The sequence below is a fragment of the Myotis daubentonii genome, chromosome 19, assembly GCF_963259705.1.
Source record: "Myotis daubentonii chromosome 19, mMyoDau2.1, whole genome shotgun sequence".
Taxonomy (NCBI): Eukaryota; Metazoa; Chordata; class Mammalia; order Chiroptera; family Vespertilionidae; genus Myotis; species Myotis daubentonii.
Genome location: NC_081858.1, coordinates 12,451,260 through 12,476,304, shown reverse-complemented (window position 1 = coordinate 12,476,304; position 25,045 = coordinate 12,451,260). Strand labels below are relative to the sequence as shown.

The following is a 25,045-nucleotide window of genomic DNA, read 5'->3' as shown; positions in this document are numbered from 1 at the left end:
GCATCCCCACCTCCAGGCCAGGAGCCCAGTCGGGCGGCACTCTGCCTGCTCTCCTTTCACTGGCTCCCCATAGACAAGTGGTTCTCAACCTTGGCTGCACATTAGACTCACCTGGGAATCTTTTTAAAATCCTGATTTCTGGGTCTCATCCTCCGGAAATTCTGTTTCTTTATTATGGGGTGGGGCCACAACATTAGTAACAAAGAAACAGAATTTCCGGAGGATGAGGCCCAGAAATCAGGATTTTAAAAAGATTCCCAGGTGATTCTAATGTGAGCCAAGGTTGAGAACCACTACCATAGACCAACAGGGCAGCACTGAAGACCACACACCACGAGAGTTTCCAAAAAATACGGTTTTTTATTGTTCTGGATGTAAATGTAGTTTTCAAACTGCATTGTAGTGTTGAACACAGCTGGTGGAAACATGCTTCTCGACACGCGTGATAGGGCTGTGCTCTGGGCGACACGGGCCTGAGGGAGCCTCCGCCGCCCAGACTCCGCGGGGGTTTCTTTCCCAGACAGGGGTAACTGTCCCCTAAAGGAGCCCTGACACCATCACCGAAGCTCCCAGCAGGAAAAAGCGACCCATTGCACAGGGAACGGAACCCCGACAATTAAAGAGCGTGGTGTCTGGGCCGTGAGAGGGCTCAGGTGTGGAGTGGCAGGGGTGTGGGGGAGGCTGTGCTCGGCTCCCACGCGAGCACACAGCTGGGCCGGGTCTCCCAGGGCCGGGCCCTTCCTACCTTCTAACTGCAGGATGGAAACTCTATGGAAACGTATAAAACTTGAGTTTCTCCCAGCCCTGCACAAGCTCAGTTCTTGAGAGCAACATGTCTGTTCAGAAACGCAGAAGAGAATTCTTCAAATCAGCAACGCCCACGGTCGACTGTGGAACCAAAAGTTTGACTGGGAGGTGAAGGTGAATTCTGCTACACAATTGGAAAGGAATTTCACAAAAATAAAATTTCATTAAGTAAACACACTCACACTCACACACACACACACACACACACACACACACACACACACACACACACAGAGTCAAAGCCAACATTCAGTATAAAAAAGTTCCCTTTTTTCTCCAAGGCTGATTTTCACAAGCCTGACAAGGAAACAGCCCCCACATGTGAGCCGGGAGAGCCACGTCCTCAGAAGGAGAGAATCAGGCAGCTGACCCCTGTGGAGGGACTGGCGGGGGGGTGGGGGGGGGCTTATAACGCTTTTTCCTGTTCCTGGAGCCCCTCCAACCACAAAGACCTGCTGAGTGGGCCACGACCAAGGCAGCTCCTGAATGGTACAAACATGTCGAGCTTCCAAGCTCTTCCATCCTCGCCCTCCTCTCTCCTTCCCCATGTTCAGACGTGGGGAAAATCTTAATATATGAGGCACCGAGCCCGAGGCGGCCACATCAGGGCTCTCCCAGCTCCATCCCAACCAGGTCCCACAGAGAACACTTTGCAAAACTAAGTGTAGGGAGCGGTGGGGGGGGGGGGGGTCGGGGGGGGGGTCGGCAGTTCACCTACTGCAAAGAGCTTAATGGGAAGCAGGGAATCTCCTGGGAAAGGCAATCTCCCACCAGACAGAAGAGCAGCCCAGCTTACACCCAGTCAGTGGGACAAAGACCGTGGAGGGACCAGGCGACCACCGGAGGGGAAGGGGCTGCTGAGAGCAGGAGGGGTGATGAGGCAATGCTCCAAGCCTGCCCATCGGAGCCAGTGAGGTAAAAGAACTGAACCGAGGCCAGGGCAGGCAGCATGGGGCCTGGCCCATAGCACCCACCCCCTGCACGCTGAGCGAGTTTGCTGGCCACAGGGGGACAGACCCACAGTACAGCCCCGCTCCACTCTGATGAGCTCTTGTTCAGCCAGAAAGCAAACACTTGTGATCTTGAAAACAACGATCCTGCTGTCCCTAGATTCGTTTGGTGGAAGCCAGGCCTCTCAAGGAAGGAGGCCCAACCTGAGAGGAAGCTGGGGTGGAGCCAGCCAGAACTGCACATGGAGACAGGGGTGTGTGACCCCTTTTGGAGGTGGCTAAGCTAGGATCAGGCAATGAATGATGTCACCCACGACCACACCCCTTCACCTGGATGGGACAAAGGGGCTGGGCACCACGCTGGAGTCCCATGTCCTCTAAGAACCTAAGTTTATATTTCTATTGGCACAGCAAAAACACCTTCAGGCCCAACCTCTGGAAAGGTGAAATGGGGTCATGTCACAAGGACAGGAAGTGGAGAAAGGTGGTTGCCCAAGGACCCATATGCAACCTCAATCCACAGCATGCTGGGGATTTCACTGCCCTGCCCCGGCCCCTCCTTCCATCAGCACTAATTTCTGACGTAGGAACTGCTTCCCTGGTGCTGTGAAAACTGCTGCAAAGCTGTGGGTCTGCCACAGGTCGGGGACCTGCTGAGGGGTGACAGCTGGTGTGTAAGCCGCCTGGGTCAGGAGGGACAGGCCTTTCGGCTTTCAGAAAGCCCCACCGTGGCCTCTGCTCTGTCCCTGCATCCCCACTCATTGTGAAAGAGGAAAGAGCGGTGCAGGGAGCTGATGGCACAGAAAGATTTCACAGAAATACTTGCAGAAATGAATGTACCAGACAGGATTTTTTTCCCCTTTTCAGATTGATTTTCTCATTCTCCAAAGTGTCAGCATTTTTAAGTCTCTTTTATGGGAGTTGGAGTGAAATAAGTGTAAACAAACCACAGCCCCGTGGTCAGCATCTACCAGAGGCCGTTGGCAGACTGCCTCAGCTTCCCCATGCCCTGGCCGGGACCCAAGGATAGAGGCTGAGAGGCCCTTGTGCTGGCCAGATTCATCAGGCAAGATTCAAGAACAAGAAAACCTGGAGGACTAGCAACAGTGTGTCTGCAGTAAGAGAAACAGCTTTGTGGCCCTACAGCCACGGTCATCGTGAGCACCAAGAGAAATGGATTTAAGGAAATACCTCAAACAAAAACATGCCACACAGACACACACCCTTCGAAGTCACACATAGCCTAACAGCCTTAAACAGCTACCAAAACAGAATCTGATCATTAAATCAGCAAAAGGGAGAAATGGAGAGAGGTAGGCCAACGAAGCAAGAGGCCCATTTTATATCTGAATTTGTTTTAAAAAAGGACTCCCAGCAAGGGGTGGGGAGAAAGCTACAGATTTCAGAGAGGTCTAGGCTGGGCCAAGCACTGCGGCCACCCACGTGGTTTATGAAGGCACAGATCTGTGGAGGGGCCGAGCTCACGCCCCTCCATGAGCCCTAACAGCTGCGAACGTTTCGTGTTTTCCTTTTCCCCTTTGGCCCTAAGGGAGCCCTTACCACGGTGGGCTTCCCCTTTTGAAGGGGCTTCATGTTTACCTGGGGGTAACGATGGTTCTCTTACCACATCCCATGGAAATGAGGAACCAGCCTAGCCTCGTCGAGTGCTTGCCTCTCAGGAGAGGGATCCAGAGGCCTGTAAACACGTGTTCTGGGGAGGCCGAGGGGGTGGAAGCATAGACCAGGGGGCAGGTGACAGGTTAGTGATCTGCAGCAGAGGTGCTGGTGCGGACGGCAACATGGGGAAGAACCCCCATCCAGCCTCACCACCCAAGGCTGAGGCAGGGCTGGCCGCCCTCTGAGCACCTTCCTCAGTCCTCCAGGAACCAGGGGGAGCCTCCTAGTGGATCACAACCTCAGGAGGTAGCCGTGGTCCCCCTCACATGGCTCCTGGGCCTCCTCAAAGCCCACCCAGCTCTCCTGGCCTGCCCAGCACTGTCCACTCCATCTCTGGTGGGAGGAGAGCCAGCGGGCCCCTCTGAACTTCACAGCAGGACGATAAAAACACATTCTTTCAACAAGAAGGTGCCTTTGGCCAGGCTAGGCTTCCTGGGTGTTAGAGCACCCTTCACCCACAGCTACTCCTGCAGACACAGTGAGGACTGGCCCAGACCAGCCTCCTGCCATGCCTTCCTCTGGACTCTTCGCTGTAATCCCCATACCCGGAAACAACCCGGTGCCCTAGGGACCCCCCACCTATCAACTCAGTGTAATTCTTTACTATCGGATCTGGGCGATGTCTAGATAGCTGAGACTGGCCAGGAATTCCACCTGTCGACATTCCATTTCTTCCTCCAAACAGGACAGGACAGCCTTTGGGTGTGGTGACCTCTTTGGTCCGAGAACCATTCTAGTTTGAGGCTCCCGGGTGAACAATGCAGACAAGATGACCAGGCTGGTGGAAGTACCCTGGAGCCTGGCTTTTTGAATGCTGCACCCGAAGGGCCACTGCTGGCGCGTCCGAGGCTGAGTGTGAAAGCCGGTGGAGAACAGGGTGGAAAGGCCACTTTGAGAGCTCACGCCTGGCAAAATCTTGGACCAAGTCCACACTACCATTCCCATCAGCGATGCTGGGGGTGCTGCCCGCCACGGCAAGTGGAGCCAAATCGGAACAGGTCACAGGCCACCCAGGAGGGTCTCCGAGCTGGAGCTTTGCATTTTTTGTGCTTTCCTTTCTGTCCACGTGCATTCACACCCTCTGCTTTTGCACACGTGACTCCAGGGTTTCCCAGGCAGCTGGCCATGCGAAAGCCTGAGCAGCTTTCCAAGCCTGTCTACAGGTCAGAGTCTGGGGGAGGAAGGAAAATGTCTTCCTGCCGCCCCAGGGCGGGCCAGAGCAGCAGGTAATCATCCAGAGACGACCGCCAGGATGCAACAGACAGGGACTGGGCAGGGACCTGTTCGTGTTCTAATTCCAGGAGCAGGTGTTGCCTCCTCAGGCCCACCTACTTCCGTGGGCCTGGCAGACCAGCAGGACAGGAATGAACTGTGGTGTTTCCCTGTCTGCGCTGCCCTGAGGGCAGCGGAGGTTGTGACTGAGGTCGCTGAGTGAGAGTTGACAGCAAGGAGCTCCCAAGGATGGACTACTGCTGTTGGCAGGACCCGAATCTGCTTCAGACCTGAGCGTGGCATTCGAGCGGCCCAGGGGGCTGGCAGAGTTGGAGGGAGGCCCTGAGGCTCTGCGTTAGGAGAGGTGTGGGATGCAGCCTCCTCTCCACAGGCAGGGAAGGGTCTTCTGGCATCTTGTGCGGGACGTGCCGGCTAAGCACTAAGACTCCCCCGACCTCTTGCCACGTCTGGTGACAGCCTCCGCGGCCTGCTCTGGCAGCTGGGACGGGTCTGTCAGAATGGAGGTGGTGGTGCTCAGATGCCGGAGGGTGCTCAGCACCACTGGAAGACAGGAGGAGGAGTTAGCCCGAAGACACGGTGTAGGTGGCAGCTTTTTTTTTTTTTTTTAATATATTTTATTGATTTTTTACAGAGAGGAAGGGAGAGATAGAGAGTTAGAAACATCGATGAGAGAGAAACATCGATCAGCTGCCTCCTGCACATCTCCTACTGGGGATGTGTCCGCAACCCAGCTACATGCCCTTGACCGGAATCGAACCTGGGACCTTTCAGTCCGCAGGCCGACGCTCTATCCACTGAGCCAAACCGGTTTCGGCAGGTGGCAGCTTTGAGTCCCACCGTGGACAGTAGCACATGTGCCCTTACGTGTACAACCATCGTGTGACTCTCATGCTTGCCAGAGGAGGAGAGGGACATCAGGACAGCCCCTCTGCCTTTAAGGCAGCTCTCCGAATCCTATCCGTAGCCTGCAGATAGGTGGAGAGGCCTAAGCTCTTCCGGCTTGTGCATCAGTGTTACTACCACTTCTCTATAACCTTAATGTATAGACACAGCTCTGTTAGTTATAAGAATTAAACAAGGAAACACCTGAAAGGGCCCAGCCAATAGGAAGAGCTCAATAAACATAAGCTGGATCTGACTGAACTGACAAACTGAAGCCACAGAAAGGCGCTGGGTAGGACTGCTCCCTGCCCTGCCATTGGCATGACTGGCTCAGGGCTATGCACAGCACCATCCTCATGCCCCTGGCCCTGTATGCATGGTTGCTCACAGTGGGACCTGGGTTTTCTGCAGACTCAAGGGTCCTCGTCTCTCTGGCACTAACACGGAGATGGCAGCCTCCAACCCCACCGCCCCTGTGCAGCACCTCACTCACTTGGCCTGAGTTTGGGCAAGGAGCAGCGCTGGTCCAGCCAGGACAGTGCCGTCCGGTGCAGTTCTTCCAGGCTGCTGGTGGACACCATCCCCTTGAAGGACTCGAATAGCGGCTTGATGATGATACTGAACTGCAGGGACGTGGGTTAAAGAAAAGGTAAGCGAGGAGGAAGGCCTGTTCCCTTGGGACAGGCAAGTAATTGTGTACAGATAGTTGAGCAACAGAGATCTGGATGAGGTAAGTGTGCCCTTCCGTTTGCCTAAGATGCTTCTATTGAACTGTAACTGACCCCATCGCTTCCCGGCCTTTTGGCTAAGATCAAGTGTAACTATAACTGATCACTGAGCAGGCTGGAGGCAGGGACAGAAGCGTTTTTTGGTCTGGAATGGATCCTGGTGCAATGACGTGAACACAACATATTATACGTATACAGATGCTCCTTGCCTAATGACAGGGTTACATCTTGATAAATCCCCAAGTAAAAAATGTATTTATTACACCTAACTTACGGAACATCATACCTCAGCCTAACCTACCTTAAACATGCTCAGAACACCCACATTAGCCTACAGTTGGGCAAACTCACCTCACACAGTGATTTTCAACCTTTTTCATCTCATGGCACACATAAACTAATTAAATTCTGCGGCACACCAAAAATTTAGATGCAAATATATTTTTTGCCTATATGAAAAAAAAGTGGGATAGAATTCTGGTTATTTGTGTTGGCTGTTGTCATTTTTTAAATTTGACAATCTAAGGGAAAAGAGATCAGTGCCCCTGACGAAACAGTCAGGTATTGCATGTTTTAAAAACTCTTGCAGGGCCCAGTCTGGTTTGGATCAGTGAATAGAGTGTTGGCTTACGGACTGAAGGGTCCCGGGTTCGATTCCAGTCAAGGGCATATACCTCGGTTGCAGACTCCTCCCTGGCCGGGTCTCGTGCAGGAGGCAATCAATTGATGTGATTCTCTCACATCGATATTTCTCTCTGTCTTTCCCTCTCTCTTCCACTCTCTTTAAAAATCAGTGGAAAAATATCCTCAAGTGAGGATTTAAAAAAAAAAATTCTTGTGGCACACCAGTTGAAAATCACTGATCTAACACAAAGCCCATTTTATAACAAAGTACTGACTATCTCACGCAGTTTACTATTCATATCACTTTGGCACCATCCTAAAGTTGAAAATCCCATCTAACCATTGTAAGTCCAGACCCATCTGTCACACCCAAGGTTGAGGCAGTGGCCAACCCAGAGGCAGAGTAGTGGCTGGGTGGGCAGTGAGAAGGCAGAAGCCATCCCCTGAAAGGGCCATCTGGAAGGCCAGCTAACGGAGGCCTTGGCCACAGAGATGGCCCAGCACACAGGTTTAAGTGCCTCATGACAGCATTCAAGGCCTGGGGTACGTACTCAGGGAGCAGCCTGGAAGGAACTGGCTTCAAACCCAGGCTCTGCCGCTTGGTTTTGTGAGCCTGGTCTCTCATCTGACACCTGGTACGCACTCCCGACTCCCCCAGGAGAAGCTGCTGCCCGGATGTTAGGCTAGAGGCCACTTCCTTCTGCAAGTGGCTCTTGTCTTTATTCCTCAAGAACTCAGAGAGCAATCCTGGCCTGTTCTGCTTCCCCGGGAAGCCCCGACCCCAAACAGTGGCCAACGATAGCCCTACTCCATGTCTTGGGCCTGGCCCCCGTTCTCCCAAGGAGAAAACTGACCTTGTTGTTTCACAAACTGAATGACAGCCATTGTATGAGAACCTTTCTAAAGGACTAGAGTGTGGATGTCTGCGGTTTTGGTGCCCTGGTTTGGGGTGGGGTGGTCAAAAGAAACCCAAGGATACAATCCAGAACTTCCAATTCTGCAAGGTCCGGCTCTTCACATACTCATCAAACATGTCTGTCATGTGATCAAACTGGCGCCGGGTGACGGGGACTCCTGTGGCAGGGAGCAGCTGCTGGCAGGAGCTGCAATGACAGGAAGAGTCAGAGGAAGCTTGGAGCAGCTGGTGACAATTACGGACCCCGGGGGAACCGGATGGGCAGGAGGATCCTGCCTGTGTGGCGCACACGTGAGGACGGGGCACTGCCTGAGCCTCCAGGCCCCCGCCTCACATGTTGGTGGCCCTCACATGTTGGTGGCCCTCACATGATGGTGGCCCTCACATGTTGGTGGCCCTCACATGATGGTGGCCCTCACATGATGGTGGCCCTCACATGTTGGTGGCCCTCACATGTTGGTGGCCCTCACATGATGGTGGCCCTCACATGATGGTGGCGTTGAGCTCCTCGATCTCGTCCCGCAGTCGCCGCGCCTCCTCCTGCATCTGGCTGCGCTCCTGCTGCAGCTTGGTGATGTACTCCACTGTCTTCTGCAGTGTGATGGCATGGCTGGTCTGCAGGGGGTGTGGGGTCAGAGCAGCGCCCACGCCCCAGGACCAAGCTCCCCACTTAACGCCCCCAGGCAGCTCACCAGCTTGGAGTTATTAGAGATCAAACTGTTCAGGGTGTCAAAGCCCATCTTGATGTTGAAGCGCCTCTTCTGCTCGGCTGAAATGTGCTTCATCTGCCGGTTCTGTTGGGGAACCGACCCATCACTGTGATATGGGGTGCGCTGCAGGCCACCTCCGCTTGTCCCTCCTCCCCGCCCTCTCAACCTGTTGCTGACTGCTGGGGGCAGACTGGACCCTGTGGCCAGGCTAGAGAGCTAAGTGGAAGGAGCGGTGACAGGAAGCTGAAAGGCTCCAGCAGGAGCCAGGAGGGGACAGGATGGGACTCTGGAAAACCACCCCTGAAGCATGGTGTGTGGCAAGGCAAAGTCCTGGCAAGGCACAAACACTGCTGGTCGGGCACTTCCCAGCCACCTGCAAAGCTCTCCTGTCCCTACAGCTGCCACTTCCTGCCACATTACAGGATTCAATGTTGCTCCCATAGGCCAGTCAGTGGGTGGGGGGTGGATAAAGAGGGCTGAATATCAAAATTAAAGGTGCCGACACCCACATTTCCGAGGCTACCTCAGCCTGGGGAGCACCAGCTGAGCCATGGTTCTCCTTTCCAGTGTGCCCCTCATAAGGGCATGGCAGTCCCAAAGGCCCTTGCCTCCCCACCCTTCCTAGGGAACAGAGACCCAAAAGAGATAAGTGGTACCTTTAACACAACCACATTTTTGGAATCTGCAGAGTATTTCCCTGAGCAGCTGTTCTGGGGAGACTGAGGACTGGGGCTGTGTTCTGAAGCACACGGAGAGGCCTGCCCGGAGTTTGGGCCATCCCGACCTGAGAAGAACAGAGACCCTGCTTAGGGACAGGGCCGGAGAGGGGGCTCGGCAAGGCTGTGCCTGCTGCAGTCCTCACACAGGAAGGGAGCCCCAGCAAGTCCCAAGACTCAGAAACCCATCTTCAGCCTCCTATAGTGGCCCCCAGGCAAAAACCAAAGAGGCATGCTGCAGCATGCCTGCTGCTTTCCTGCTCCTGTGCATTATCCTGCCTGCATGGCTCACTCTCCCAGCCGGGCCATCAGCAGGCTTATGAGACCTCGCTGCTCGGCCTGTGAGCCCAGGCTCAATTCTAGGGCACCCATGGGGGCTTCCCCAACCCAGGAGTGGGCCAGCTCATTTCACTCACAAGTCCCAACTGTCCCAACCACAGTGACCACTCACCAGAACCCGCGACAGCGCCCTGGGGACTGCCCCCGTGCAGTGGGGCCTGCTCGCCCTTCACTAGGGAGTCTTGCATTGAGCTTGCAGAGAAGAGCCGGGAGATGGGGCCAGGCTGGCTGCTTGTGACGTGGCCCAGGTCTGTCACCAGGATGCTGCTGTGGAACTCTGTGACTCCAGGAGCCTGGGGTGACACACGAGAGAGGGGTCACTCCTGACTACCATTATGTTGGGTGAGGGTCGCCCAAGAGCAGGCCATGCTGCGGGTTTAAGGATGCTGAGGTCTGTCCAGGGCCCTCACCCTGGCGATGGGAGCAGGCGTGATGACCACATTGGACTGGGACACGGTTGAAGCCAACATCCCTTCTCTCTTCAGAGGGCCTGTCATGATCACTGCTTGTGGCCGTCCTGAGAAGGCAGCTGCCAGAACAAGAAGGTGAGGGGGAGGCCCCAAGCCATGGAGACCTGCTCTCAACGCTGGTGCTAACCCCGGGCCTGGCCAAGCCACAATGGGGTCCCCCAGGAGAAAGACGGGACTCTTTGGCTGCCACTGAGACATAGCGTTCCTCACCGCAAGGCACAGAAAGACAAAGCCACAAGGCCCCTGACATGTTTTTGTAATTTCCCTTTGAAGGGGACAGATTACAGACCCAAGAAAGAGATGACCAGGACCACGTGTTTTCCAACTGGATTGAGACTAACTTTAAAGGAACAACACAGAACACCAAACAGACTAGAGCAATCACATGCAGTATTTCATAGCTTTTTTTCACATCGTAATGTGTGTGTGTGTGTGTGTGTGTGTGTGTGTGTGTGTGTGATGAATATGTAAGCCTTGGGGCTGGGGGAATATCCCGGGGGGTGGGGGGAGTCACACTCCAGCTTCCCTCCCCACTCACCTTGGGCAATGCAAGCATTCTTCAATACCAAGGACACGGGCTCTGGTTTGGGAGCAGGCACTATTTTGGGGGGCTGCTTGGGCCTCCCTCCAGCCAAGGATACAGGTTTGGGATGCACAAAAGTTAAACGGGGTTGCAGAGGCCCAACAGCTGGCTGCTGGGTGGCTGGAGACAGTGCCAGGCCACAGGGGGATGCTGAGGGGGTGGGGTGGCGAGTGGTGATGATAAGGCCCTGGCTCTGGCTGAAGGTGGTGGCAGAGGCGTCGTGCGTGAGAGTGGTGGAAGCCGTGTGGGTAATGACAGCGGGGGACTTGTTGGCTCCAGAAAACTTCTGTGGCTGCAGGAAGGTGGGTGGGGTTGGGGGGTTCAGGGGGGTGGCAGGAGGGACTAGTGGCACAGCAGGAGGAGCAGGCACTGGGGTGGGGCTGGGCGAGAGCACAGGCATGGTGAACACGGGGAGGAAAGGCTGTGGGACACTCAGTGGGGGCGCCGAGGGACCAAAGTCTGCGGGCTGGATAAAGGGATCCTCGGGCTGGGAAGTGCGTTCACAGCCCGGCCTATCTGTGGAGTCCAGGGCTGTGGCTGCGGGGGATGCGATGAGACTGTCAGGGAGGCTCACGGTGGGGAGAGAGGTGGTGGGCAGGATGCTCTCCTGAGAAGAGAAAGAAGTGAGGAAAAAATACTGGGATCACACAACTCGCCATCACTTCCTGGTGCTGCACTCCACAAAGTACAGCAATGTCTGCCGGGCACCTGAGATGAACCCCTGGACAGAGGGACAAAGGCGCTTCTCCCATCCCGTTAGCCCGTTAGTCCTGATCTGGGGGATGGATCTGTGCCTCCCAGATGTCGACAGGGGTCCTGTTTCCATTAGAAACGAAATGATAACACGGGGCTCAGACCAAGTGACTGCCTGCACACAGCTGGCTCTCGGCCTGGGAATATCTTGTTTCTAAAGTCCAGCAGGGGTCCCCAAAAGTCCCTGCCATCTTCTGTTACAGAGCAGAGGCAGCCTGGATCCCAGCTGCTCATGGGGTTCCCTCAGGACAGTTTTGTGTATCAACTTCCAGAGAGGTCACCTCTTCCTAAAAGGGAAACGCTATAGGAATCAACTGCTCAGATCTCAATCTCTACAGAGGAAATTCTTCCCAGAGCCAGATGGAAGAAGATGGGCCAGGTTACTGGTGTCTAACTGGACACAGGCACCAGCCTGAGAGCCCCTTCAGTGCAAAAGGCCCGGCCTCACTCGATAACCAATCTCTGTTGATTGCTGAGTAAAAACTAAAAGAAATACACAGAACTTCTTTTCATTAGTGATCCATGTTTTTGCTGTCGTGCTTACTTTGTCTTAAATGGTCAGAACAGAGCTCACTGCACACAGGTTACCTGGAGCCTTAGGTAGGAGCACGTTTATGGAGTCAGTCTCCCAGCGCGTGAATCTCCAGGATGCTTTCAAAGGGGGATAGCATAATTTCTTGTGATCTAGCAGCCCTCAGCACTTTGCTCATGACTGTGTGGTCATGTCATTAGCCTAGCCATGACTGCAGATGTTTCATGATCAGCCCTGTGCCCCTCCCCCAGCTCCCTCTACCTGAGCAGGTGGGCTGTTGGGATCTGGTGCAGATGTTGAGGCAGGTGCAGACAGCATGGAGCCAAAAATGGAGCGGCTGGAAGAGAAGAGTTCTGAAAGACAACATCGGGGCTTTTGAGCTCCATGTGTCTGTCACTTCCTTGAATTAAAATGCAAACAAATCAGTCACTGAACCCCACCTTACCCAGAGGCATGCCATGGCCAGAGGGCATTCCCCCTGAGGTAACTCTGCAGAAAGAGGTCCTCTGATTGGAACCACACCTGATGGCAACTAGTGTGAGCTCTGAAATACTCCCAGGCCTGGAGTTTCACCAGCTCTTACAATGGTGGGAGCTCAAGCACCAGCTTTAACTGCAGGAAACTGTGGGGAGGTGGCCGTGTCGCCGGCGCCCTCTACTGCCTAGAGGGAAAACTGCTCACAGTCATGGCCAAACCAGAGGCTCTTGAGACTGAGAATGAGAAGACCATTCCCACGACAGCAATGCCCCAGAGAAACTTGCAGACTTTGCAGCTACAACCAAAAAAGACAGTAGTGCTGGGGAAACTCTAAATCCTCCCTGCTCCCTTTCCCACTCTAACAGTTCCCTCTATGAAAGGGAAGCACCAGTCTGCTTTGTCCTGGGCGAAGGAGATGCAGGTGGCCATGCCCTCTCTGCTCAGGTCCTCACCTTGGAAAGGTTCAAAAGTGTCCATGAAGTCCAGATTGGGCTGCAAAGGAATCAGCCCCGGCTGAATCATGTCTGCATTCCCCAGATGTGCTGAAAGGATCAGAGAGGAGACAGAGCAATCACTTTGCCTTCTCAAAGTTGTAGGAATATATGAAAGGCCTGGAATGGATCTCCCTGGTCCTGCTCAAATTCTAGATTCTTCAAAGAAGAAATGTAGGCAACTGGCTGGGATTTCTACCTTCTTGTGGGTTCATGGCCATTCTCTACCCTCAGAATGCAGAAAAGAATGTGAGATTTTTGCAAGAAAGGTAAATTGAGTATCAGGAACAGACACTCCCAGAAATCGTGAATAGTTCTGCAGAGATCCCCCACGCCCATTCCAATTCTCATTCTGTGGGCTCTTCCCTGATGGGTGAGCTGGACAGCTGAATGCAGCCAGATGAGAGGTCATGCCCAGGAGTGCTTCCCATCTTCTTCAAAATGAGTCACAGGCCCTGTCACTTGGGCTAGGCACACAGCCTTTGCTAAGGGGACAGAATCAGAAATGTGAAACTGATTCAGATCAAACCCCCGCTGTTTCTCACAGAGATACCATGGGCCTGACAGCTCCTAGGTAGACTCAACTTGCAGTCCCCACCCACTCAATGTATGTGGCCGTCAGATGTCAATGAGGTTGGTCAATCTTCCTTCTTACCGCCTGCTCCAAACAAGTGACCTGCGGCTGCTCAGAGATGGCCCTGAGGTGAAGCCTGCCCCAGGGAGGCCTGACAGAGAAGGAAACCAGCCAGGCACTCAAAGCCAGGGATCTGGGGTGGGTTACCTATTTCCCGTGGGTTGGGCCAGGCCACCGGTGGGTGTGAGGACAGTGTGGAAAAAAGTGTGTCGCTGAATTCTGACATGAGCATGTCTGTGTCCAGCAGTGGGTCCTCCTCCATTGGGACTGGGGTCTTCCATCCATCCCGATGTTTGTGCCAATAAAGCATGTCATCTTCCTACCGCCAATAGAGGGGATGGAGAAGTCGAACAGACAGTGGTGGACTCAGAGCTCCCAACCATGCTGTGCTGGGGACATATGCCCCCCTATTCCACAGAGTGGCAGGGGCTGCTGCACAGAACGTGAGTGGGTGCAGCACTGGGGAGAAACCCCTGCAGCCCACCCAGCGGAGAGCTGGCCCCTTTCCTCGCCCTTCAGTCTTTCATGTGAGAAGGCAGTGGCCCCTCCTTTAGCCTCAGGGAGAGTCCATGTCCCCAACCTCCTCTGATGTGGGGCTCACTTGTCAAGCCATCAAAGTTATTTCTGTTTCTTGTCAAAAGGGGGTTCCCTATGAGAGTCCTCACATCCCCAAGCTCCCTCACCTGGGCCAGGCTGGAGAGGTCCTCATCCTTGTGCTGCTGTAACTATGGAGAAAAGGAGACGAGCTGGTCACCCACGGCCCGGGAAGAGATGAGGCCCTCAGCCTCTCCTCCCTAAAAGAGCGTGGACTCCGGAAACATCTAGGATCCTCTCTCTGGGAGCAGGTGGGGAGAGAGTCCTGCTCCCTGCCACCCCCAGGCCATGCCCGGCAGAGGAGATTCCTGACCAGTGTTTGTGAATCAAAAAGCCTGTTCACAGATGGAGAAGCTGACAGCAAAGATCACGACCACAGCAGGCCCATCACTCGGAAACCCAGATGCTCATTCCACGGGCAGCTATGAAGCTGCAGCCTCAGGGCCAGTGTTTGAGCGCAGGACTCACCCTTTCCTTCCTCTGGGGCCACTTCCCCAACATGCTCTTTTTGGACCCCAAGCCAGTTACCCTTTTCTTGAAGTAGGTTCTCCACTTGTGATATTCCCGGATCACGATCTCAATGCGGCTTTTCCAGTACTTCCCTTCTGTGGTGATGGCCTGTGAGAGAGAGGCAGGTCAGCAGGGAAAGATGGCGCCGCGGTACATCAGCAGAAGTCACCCAGGAACAGACCCGTGTCTGACGCCGGGTTGGAAGTCAGCCTGGGCAATCCAGCTCACAGCCCGCCATGGTCCTAGACTTCATTCACAGTGTCCCCCTCTTCTGGGCTACAAGTGGCCTCTAACTGAAGATGCAATAGCCAAGGGGGGCTTCGGCAGCACGGGTCCTGAGGGTCTGGACTGGATAGGGTCAGACAGAATGCTCCATCCAGGTGCTGAGGAGCCCTACAGAGACCCAGGGGTAACACCCAAATGCACGTTTCCAGTAGCGACTACTACATTTTCAAAGGGTCAGAACAAACAGTCAATTACAGAAGTTTCAGGTGGAAAGTGATTGACTTCCAAGGGTATGTCGTTCAACTGAACCATTACTTGGGGCATGCGTCCTTTCACATCCTCGAAATGTCCGGTGACAGGGAATTCACGACTGCCTCAGAGAGCCCACTCACTGTCAGATCCCTATCATACCAAAGTCCCACATAATCTCACCCAAAAATACTTCCGTGTGCCCGGTTGGTGTTACTAACTGGTTATAGCATTTGGTTCACAGGTTTGATTCCCGATCAAAGGCATGTACCTGAGTTGCAGGTTCGATCCCTAGACCCGGTCAGGGTGCATGCGGGAGGCAGCCAATTAATGTGTCTCTCTCACATCGATGTTTCTCTCTCTGTCTCTCCCCCCTCCCTTCCACTCTCTAAAAATATCCTCAAGTGAAGATTAAAAAAGAAAAAAGATATCTGCCTTATCAGGAGCCCACTGCAGTCACAGGAAGTAGAGGGTAAGTCCCCACTGGAGAGTCCTCCAGTCCCTGGTCAGCCCACGCTGAGAAGGGGGAGCCACCTGCTCCCCACATCCCCATGGCTTCTCAAAGTCACAAGAGCTGACAGGACAGTGTGGCCCAGCATGCTGCCCTGTGGTCTCCCACTGGGGAACCCAACCCTGGCTCCCAGCCCTCATGAGTTGTCTCCTCCTGAGTGAGGGCAAGTTCCTTCCCGGCCACCCATGATCACCGCCATTTACCTCTGGCCGGCGATGCTCATCCACTTCCACAGAGCCGTCTAGTGGAGTGACGAAGTGGCATACGGGATTTTTGCGCTTCTCCAAATCTGGGTGGAGAGGGGGTAACACATCATCACTGCGACCAAGACCCCTGAGGAGGGAGCCTTGCCCCTTGGTACACACCCCTCCCCTCGGGTGGGACCTCTCAGGTGTGTTCTTTCATTCTCTTTCCCTTGGGAAACAAGATTTCAGACTAACAAAGGGGTCCAGGTTAAAGAGAAAGAATGTGTCAATATGGCGTGGGTAGGAAAGGGAAACGCCAGCCTAACACAGGGTGGCCCAAGCATGGCCATCTCCTGCAGAAGTCACCCAGGCCACCTGGAGACAGAACAAGGCCGGACCTGCATTTCCTTAGACCTGCTGAAAGCGGGAACTGTTCCCTGATGCTTCAAATGTCACCTGTCGGCTACACCCTTTCTGATTCCCCTGGAAAGAACAACCCCCTCCCTCCACCTCTGCCTTTTCGACATTGGGCACTTGTGTCTATCATAACAGTGGGCAACTGTGCTGTAAGCAACCAGCTAACACATCTGTCTCCTGCAGACACGGGCACCTTCACAACACAGACCACTTGGTTGGCCCCCTGTGCCTGATGGCTGAGAAGTGTCCAGTTCACTAGGATTTGGCTTGGTTTTCCTGTCTCTGCAGACTGCCCAAAAGAGGCTTCTCTTTGAGGCACAATTTCCAAGGGTGGGCTCTGGAGCCCAAGGTGCACAGGCCCCTGCTCACTTGGCACTCACACTGCATGTACCACGCCCGCCAGATGGCGTTATTGAGCCGGATCTTGTCTCTCCACTGGAGCTTCAGGCCCTTGAAATTCTTCCACTTTGGAGACACCAACTTCCCACTGAAACGCAAGAAAGAGGGAAACTCATTGGTTCCTCTGAAAATGAAGTGACATCAGAAAGTGCCACCCGATCATTCCAGGCCCCCAAATTCTGGATTAATCCATTACAAGTCACAGGTGAGATTGACAGAATATATAAGTCCCTCTGGGATTTCTCCCAGGTGACGTGGAGTAGAGGTGTTGGGGATGATGGGTTGTTAACTGTTGAAGCAGGCTGAGGGCAAGGTTCATTATTCTATTCTGTCTACTTTTTGCATATCTTTAAAATTTTCCATAATTAAAAGTTAAAAAGAAATCTGTTGAGTTCGCAATATATATAAGTATCAAGTCACATTGTACACCTTAAACTTACACAACGTTACCCGTCAATTATACCTCAATGAAGCTGAAAAAAAGACATCTGTTGACCACTGAATAAAGGCCATGCTCCTTTAACCTGGTCTCGGCCCACCTCCCCACAAGGTACTTACAACAGGCCTTTGAACCTGTGGGGCCCTCTCCTGCCTCCAGGCCTCTGCACACAAGGTCCTCACTCCTCACAGAGCTCCCTGTGCTCCTGCCCACCTGCTCATCCTTCAAAACACTGCTCAATCATCATCTCCTCCAAGCAGGCACTGAGATTTCTCAGAGCACAGCTCCCACCTCAAAGAGCACTCACCCATAGTCCGTAGAACAATGTCTGTGCCCACATCTCCCTCCAATAGACTGCAGCTTCTAAAGGGAGGGCCCTTTAGGCATCATTTACCCTAAGCACCTAGCACAAAACTCGGCACATAGCAGGGCTCAGGTAGTAATTCTTCATTAATGAGTTAAAGCGCTTGCAAAGCAAACTAAGAACAGGCAAGGAACATTCTCTGGAGGCACAGCCTCCTCGGACAGCTTAGTTTTCCAAGGGCTCTGCCAGGAGCCTCCTCTGAGCAGCTGGCACAGAGCTCCTTTTTCAGATGGCTTGAGCTAGCAAGGGGCTATTTTTGGTTCATACCAAACGGGGTTCTCTGGGTCCTCCTGACTGCAGGTCACAGCCCTTTCCCTTTTCCAGACCCACTCAGAAAGCTCAAGTGACAGAGACAGGCCAATAGCTCAACAGCTGAGGTCTTCAAAGACAGTACCCACGCAATAAACCTGAGCTGAACCTGAAACCTGGGTTACGAAGCAAAAGGCTGTGCACCTGGCAAAACCTCATGGCTCCCTTTACCCACCCAGCACCGGGCCAGGCTGAGAATCACGGAATCACATCAGCCAGAAGGCTGTGACCCCCAGAGAGAAAATGTCACAGCACATTCTCTTAGAATCAGAGGGACAGACAGATAGCAGCAGCCTCACCGCAAAGAATTAGGGCCTTCAAACCAGTTACACACCTTCTTCCTCTCCTTCATCCTCATCCAATGGCACTCTGAACCCACGCCCCCACTGCTCAGCTTTCACCCAAGTTCAACAGCCAGAGACTCTACTGCATAACTGCATCCTAACTGAACTTTTACGGTCACTTAACTCTTCTGGCACCCATTTCCTGGGTAAGATCATAATAATACTATCACCTCCAGAGTGTTTTAATAAGGATTAAATGTGTGTACACACACACACAATGGGTGAACCCTAAAGCAAAATATTATAAGATATTAATAACCACCTCAGTGATTTAGAGTTACATTATTACTGAAAGGCCTGATTTTTAACACCTCCTGACTTGAAAAGGCCCCTCTTTTGTGCCACTATTGTCATGTGACCCTTCCTCTTCTACAGGAGGAAAAGGTGACACCCACATGCCCACTCTCCATACCCATAAACAAAGACCTGGGCAAAGGTCTACCCTGAATTCCTTGTGGCTGTAGAACCACTTGCTTCTCGTTTCCTCATCTGACAAGTCTACTCTGTGCCGTGCGTGAGCTAAGAATGAGGAAAGGGATGGGTGAGGCAGATGAAGTGCCCTGAGGCACAAGTCCTGCCTAAGTGCTGAGTGTTGTGAAGAAGAGCAGAGGACTCTGGGAGCATACAGTCGGCATAACTGACCAGTCTGCCAGTCAGGAGAGGCTTTCTGGAGGAGGTGACATCTAAGCCAAGGCCTAGAGGATAAGAAACCTTTAAATAAAGCAAGGAGAGGGGGAGAGGCCATTCCTGCTGCCTGGCCGGCCATGGCCCCGAGGTGGGCAAAAACACACCTGGCCAATGCAGCGGAGAACACCCAGCATGGCCGGAGCCTGGAGGGGGGGGGGAGTGGGGGTGGGTGCGGTGCTACCAGACAGACCCGACTGGAGAGCAGAGTATATCCCACAGTGCATTAGGTCCCACAGTGGGCAAAACCAACCCGCTCCCCCCACCTCCGCAAGAGCTGTCAGCAACCTGATGCCTAACCAGGCAGGTGGTTCCAGAAATAAAAACAACAGAAAACTGTTCCTATTTCTTTATTTCCTTAAAGAGAAAAAATATCCAAAACTTTTCTATAACTGATAGTTTCTTCACATTAAAGCCCAGGATAAAAGGCCAGTTTCTATGTTGCTGGATCCTGACCCAGCACTTGCCACCTGCAGCGATGGCGCAGAAGACACCAGCAGGAGAAGGGCGATAATGGAAAGTGAGGGCTCCTGGGAAGAGAACCAGCTTTGGTGCCCTGCAGTATTTGGTGAAGAACTAACCACTAGGCTTAACAACAAACCCAACCTTATCGCTGCTCTGTTACTGAAGACAAAGCAGGGCAACCTGAGCATAACAGCATCTTCTCAGAGAAGTGAGGTTACCTGGCCGGCTTCAATTACTTACAGTGAAGGGGGTGGGGAGATACAGAGAGATCAAACCCTGTAAGCTGGTAACCAAACCTGACAGGGTGTAGTCTGGGGGTTCTCATCTTCTTCCTCCTCCCTTGCTGAAATGTTTGACGTTTCCTTGATATTTATGTCAAATTTGGTCAAACTTCAGCAGGAGTATGTCAGATTTCAGAGCACAAACTGCTACTACACGCCGCCGCTCCCCCCCCCCCCCTCCCGCCCCGATTCCTGTAATATCTCAATAGCCAACAGGTGGCGCTCAACCAACACAAAGAAGAGTCTGAGTCCAAACCAAAACCAAAACCCCATCCACAGAAGCAGAGGCTCAGGGTGAAAGGAGAGGTCCTGGATGTTTTCATGGTGACTGACCACCCCTCCTCCACAGCAATTTGAAGACAAGAGCTGAAGAAGCGATACACGCAGCTCTATGGTTGCAAGGATTCCACAGGCAAACTGTTAGGAAAACGGGGGCTACATTTCTGTAAGCTTCTTTGGTGACTGGCTTCTCAGAGCCTTTTGTGTGCTGATGTCACTGTCCACCTGAAAGGTGGGATAGAGGAGACAGTACCTATGCCGACAGCCACAGACCAAACCTGGACGGCGACCCTTGTTACAGGGCTACCCGGAGCCCAGTTTCTCATGCAACCGGCCAGGAAAGGCTGGCTGGCTGCTCTAAAAAGTCCTGAGACCTGCAGAGCTTAGCAGAGCTCCCTAGGGCAGTACCCCAGAAAGCACCTATTGGGGGGCTTCTGCTCCCCAGGCCCTGCCCCAGCTTAATTGGTCTTCCAGACATGGATACTTTTAGTCTAACTCAGGATTATGCCCTTTTCCTTCGTTAAAAGTGTAACCAGAAACACAGAATGAAAATTTCTGAGACCACTGGCTCTCCCCAGACAGATGAAAGACCTCTGGCCTTAGCTTCCCAAACCTGCCCCTCCCATGTGCCTGTGTAGGTCCTGGGGCTTTCCCCCAGAACAATGAGCCTGGATTCACGCCCTCCCACTCAGACCATGGGAAGGTCCAGGCCTATGTCTGACTCATCCCAGCACAGTGTCTGGCACCTGGGAGGTGCTTTTCAATATGGAGTTACTAAGTGAGTGCTAAACTTTTCCATAAAGCAAACCCATACTCACCCTGCCATGCCACCCTTCCTAGAAGGCAGATTCATGACATGAAACAAGGAAGTTCACAGTACAACAAAGGTCCCTCTGAAAACTGTTGGTTAGAACTAGCAGACTGAATTCTTCAGAGGTCTGGCAAGAGACTGCTCTGGAATGGAAATTAAAGGACAAGTCTTGCACAGATTGGAGCTGGAATTAAGAACAGGGGAGGGTGGGGCTGGGGCGGGGACTTGGGATGCGGTAGGTCCCAGGTAGAATTAGGTCCTACTCCTCGTCAGCCTATCATGATAGGTCCCAGAAGGGTAGTAGAGGCCACTTATTTGTTCATTTGACCATACTTGCTTGTTAAGGGACAACATGTCTTTGCCATTCCTGATGCTTCCTAGATGCCCAGTAGCAAAACATCCCTAGCGCTGCCTCCCCTCACTCTCTCCCAGCTAGGTAGAGTGGGCAGGTCACCAATGAGTATAAGAGGAGCTGGTGTGGGTGGTCCGGGCTCTTTCCCTCCTCTTGGGAGCAAGCTGCCCACCAAGGGCCCGCACTGGTCAGGCTCTGCTCCTCCATAGTGAAACACTATGAGGCAATTAAAAACCAACACACATTTCTATGTACTGACATACAGGCAAGATCTACAAGATGCATTAACTGGGGGGAATACCAAAGTGCAGGATATGTAGTATGGCCACCATTTGTACTTTCAGCAGGGAGATATGCACAGACACACAGGAAGGAAGGGAGGGAGAGAGCGAGCAAGGGAGGGAGGCTCAGGAAGACAGCCAGTTAGGCTCAGGAAAGATACCCAAGAAACAGGTAACAGTGAAACTGACTTTCATTTGGAGAGCTGAATTAAGGAAGTCAGTCAGAGACTTAGTTTTCATTGTTTAATGTTTTATACTGTTTAAATATAACATATGCATGTGTTATATTTTCAAAATAAACAAGGAAATAGGATCAGGGACAACCCAAGACCTTACAGGGCTTCTAGTTAATTGGGGAAGACAATTAATCACATGAGCAGAGGGAAATGTGTGCCTGTCAATTTTGTGCAAGAGATCCAAATATGAGGATAATGACTATTAAGCAGTTTCTCTAATGAGTGAGTGGATGAATAATGCTCAGTTAGATTGGTCCTCTTCCAGGACTCTAGTTTTTTTTCCAAAGAGTGGTCTTATTGGCCTTTCCTGGGGTCTGGGCTTGGTTCCACAGGCTGCTAGGAGCCAAAACTAACAGGCTCCAGACTGACAGAGGTTCACTGAGGTGCCAGGACATGGGGAGCAGCCACGGGCGAGGCAAGACAGAAGAGGGCAATGCCTGGAGCTGTGGGCCCTCCACCCTGGGTCCAGCCCAAGCAGAGCCTCCTCCCAGGGGAAGCTTGTGAGGTTTTCAGGTCCTGCTCCCATGCCTGGGCCTGGGTCCTCGCTACTGAGCCCGAAGTTCATTGTCATGGTTACTTGGTGTCTGTTCTGGGGCCTCGTGTATCACTGATTCACATCCAATCCTGTTCTAGTATTACACTGCTTTAATAATTACAAATTGTGATGCACTTTACCATCTAGTATCTACGTAAGGATAGTCCCATCATTTTTTAAAGAAATTTTTAGAATTCTTGCCCATTTATTCTTCCATGTGAACTTTATGACCATGTTATAAAATCTCAAAAGAAAACTATTTTAGTGTTTTGACTGGGATTGCACTTAATTTATAAATTATTGCGGGCAACATGGACCCATCCAACTGGGTCATTACTACCCTAGGTCAGTGTATGTTTCTCCACTTATTCAAGCTACTTAACTTATTTAGAGTCAGAGGAATCTGAAGCTGTGTGGTATTCTATAAGCTTCTTCACATACGTCCTTTCTCATTTCTAATCATAATGCTTTCATTAACATTGAAAAATAATGTAAAAATAAAATACAAGGAGAGATACCAGCAAGATAAATAAATGCACATAGTTACACGTGCAAATACAAGCACCATCACATTTTATTATATTCAACACAGCCCCACCCAGATGATACAGTAACTGCCATCCTCACCTGATCAAAGTGGCTAAGCCACAGACACAAGTGAGACATTGCTATCACATCAGTACTAGGAATAACTACCTCAAAGAGCATAGCCTTTCCCTTGCACTTTCATCCTCCTATGGGAAAAGTAATTAATTAGTAGATTCAAATATTCACCAGGGCTAAGACTTTTACAAAAAGATTAAAAACACCCCACCCCATTTCAGACATCTGGCTTAAAGAGGAAATAGCTTAACAGAGGGCTGGGGCCACAATGCACATTTGAGCCAGGACTCTAGAAACTGCTACCAGAGAAGTAATGCTAGTAAAAACAGAGCGTGTTTGCAAATGTTTCTGAGTTGCTATGAAATCTGGCAGGAAACAAGTGTTATTGTCACCATCATTAGTCATTTTCAAGGCACTGCCAGCTACATCACTTACTTAAAAGGCAGAGAAATCTGAAGCTGTCTGATGCTTTTCAAAGGATAAGGTAACACTCTCCAGGTAGCCAAGATCTATAAATAGGCTTTAAAAGCACTGGCTCCTTTGCTAAAAATCAGCTTTGACTGATAAAGAAAACCCATGGAATCTGTTCTCTATTGAACAGGAAGCCCCAAACCTTAACTTTGACAATAACTATGGTCACAGTGACATTACGGTAAGTTAACTGAAGTTAGTATACATACATCTATCAAATTCTAACCTTTCTGGGGCCAGGAGCTGGAGCCAGTCATTAACACTGTACTATGTAGCACCTATGCCCTGTGTTCAATGGTGCTTAACAAAAGAAATGGGTTGATGTGGCTATGCAGAGCATGAATACTGTGGCCATGACTTTCCCCATGACACTATCCTGATTCGAATACTCCAGGGGTCCTCAAACTATGGCCCACGGGCCACATGCAAATACAAATATTGTATTTGTTCCCTTTTTGTTTTTTTACTTCAAAATAAGATATGTGCAGTGTGCATAGGAATTTGTTCATAGTTGTTTTTTTTAAACTATAGTCCGGCCCTCCAACGGTCTGAGGGACAGTGAACTGGCCCCCTGTTTAAAAAGTTTGAGGATCCCTGGTCTACTCAATTCACTTATTTAGCACTGTTCTCGGTGCTAAGAATAGAGCAGTGAACAAAACCAAGTCTCTAGCCTTATGGAGCTTATATTCTATGGGCAGACAACCAAGTGTGTGCTGTGGCAGAAGTACTCAGTGGTATGGAGCAGAAGCAGGTGGACAGGGAGCTGGAAGGGCAAAGGGGCATGTGAGCAGATGTGAAAGTGAGAAATTGGGTGGATCCTGGCTGCTGCCTCAACAAGACAACAAAACTGCTCTTGCCAAGGATGCTGATAACATCCACACTGTCAAATCCAACAGTCACTTTCAGGCCTCATCTGACCAGAGCTCCCTGCGACATCTGACGTTGCTCCTTGGCCCCTACGCCTCACCCGACTCCAGGCCTTCTCCGGACACTCCCGGCCTCCTGGTCCCTCCGGCTGCTCCTGTTGAGTCTCTCCTTCACCAGCTTTCCCTCCTCCTTCCCTCAGTCTCTATCTCTGGTGTCCTCGGGACTGGTCCTGGGCTCTTCTGACTCCATACTCTCCCCTCTGCTCCCTTCCACGTGTGTCCTCCAGGCTTGTACACTAGCTGCCCCGATTCCTCTCTGGGCTTCTCCCCTCTCGCCTCCTTCCCACCCAGCAGCCAGAACGCCCTTGACAACACATGCCTATTCACCTCGCTCCCTAGCTGGAACTCTTTCAGAGGGTCCCCTCTGCTTATAGGCAGAATAGAATCCCTAAATATTCACCGAAGTAGAGTCTCCTCACCCCATGTTGCCCACATCTGGTTGTAACATATTCTCATTCACTTGTCTAACGTCTTCATCTTCCAGATATTAGCTTCCTGTCAGAGCCCTCCTGGAACGCTCTCACGGTAAATAATTTCGCTCTGCCCTCTCACAACACCCTGTACCTACCACAATCTGCAGTTACCTATTTATGTGTCTGCTGACAGTCTCCACAACCAGATTGCCTTTTCCATGGAGGAGTGAGGAGTGACCAATACAAACCCGTGCCCAGCACATACCACCACAGAGTATGTGTAGAATGAACTCCCAAATGAAACTCTACTGTCTTCCTACTGCGCACAGAGCCACACTCTTGACTAGAACAGCCCCTGCTCCCTGGCCTTGCCCCATGCCTCCCTTACCATCCTGCGCCAATCCTTCCAAGCAGTCCTTCCTGTCAGAGCACTCAGTTCTCTTTGCCTGAACCTCACACACTCGCATGGATGTGTTCTTGTTCGTTGGATCTTGGTTTATGTTCTTCCCCATTCCACCTTCTTTCCCCCCCCTCCCCATTTAAAATCAGATAACACATCTTTGTAAATTAACTGATTATCAGTTTTTCAGGTTTGTTTTATTTTAGAGAACACAAAGGAATCATCCAGATGAAGAGGAGG

General features: G+C 51.9%; 1 protein-coding gene across 1 annotated transcript in view; it reads right to left on the bottom strand.

Moving 5' to 3' along the window:
• Positions 1–340: 340 nt before the first annotated feature.
• Positions 341–25,045, bottom strand: part of MLXIP (MLX interacting protein) — a 52,006-nt gene continuing 27,301 nt past the window's right edge. The window contains exons 2-17 of the mRNA XM_059676008.1: positions 16,594–16,700; positions 15,815–15,900; positions 14,645–14,734; positions 14,206–14,247; positions 13,670–13,841; positions 12,850–12,939; positions 12,182–12,273; positions 10,591–11,242; positions 9,993–10,111; positions 9,695–9,875; positions 9,184–9,311; positions 8,510–8,611; positions 8,305–8,432; positions 7,881–8,004; positions 6,043–6,172; positions 341–5,207 (exon numbers count right to left, since the gene is read on the bottom strand). Of these exons, the coding sequence (XP_059531991.1) occupies positions 5,086–5,207; positions 6,043–6,172; positions 7,881–8,004; positions 8,305–8,432; positions 8,510–8,611; positions 9,184–9,311; positions 9,695–9,875; positions 9,993–10,111; positions 10,591–11,242; positions 12,182–12,273; positions 12,850–12,939; positions 13,670–13,841; positions 14,206–14,247; positions 14,645–14,734; positions 15,815–15,900; positions 16,594–16,700 (2,365 nt within the window). The 3' untranslated portion in view covers positions 341–5,085. The remainder of the gene's footprint in view (positions 5,208–6,042; positions 6,173–7,880; positions 8,005–8,304; positions 8,433–8,509; positions 8,612–9,183; positions 9,312–9,694; positions 9,876–9,992; positions 10,112–10,590; positions 11,243–12,181; positions 12,274–12,849; positions 12,940–13,669; positions 13,842–14,205; positions 14,248–14,644; positions 14,735–15,814; positions 15,901–16,593; positions 16,701–25,045) is intronic.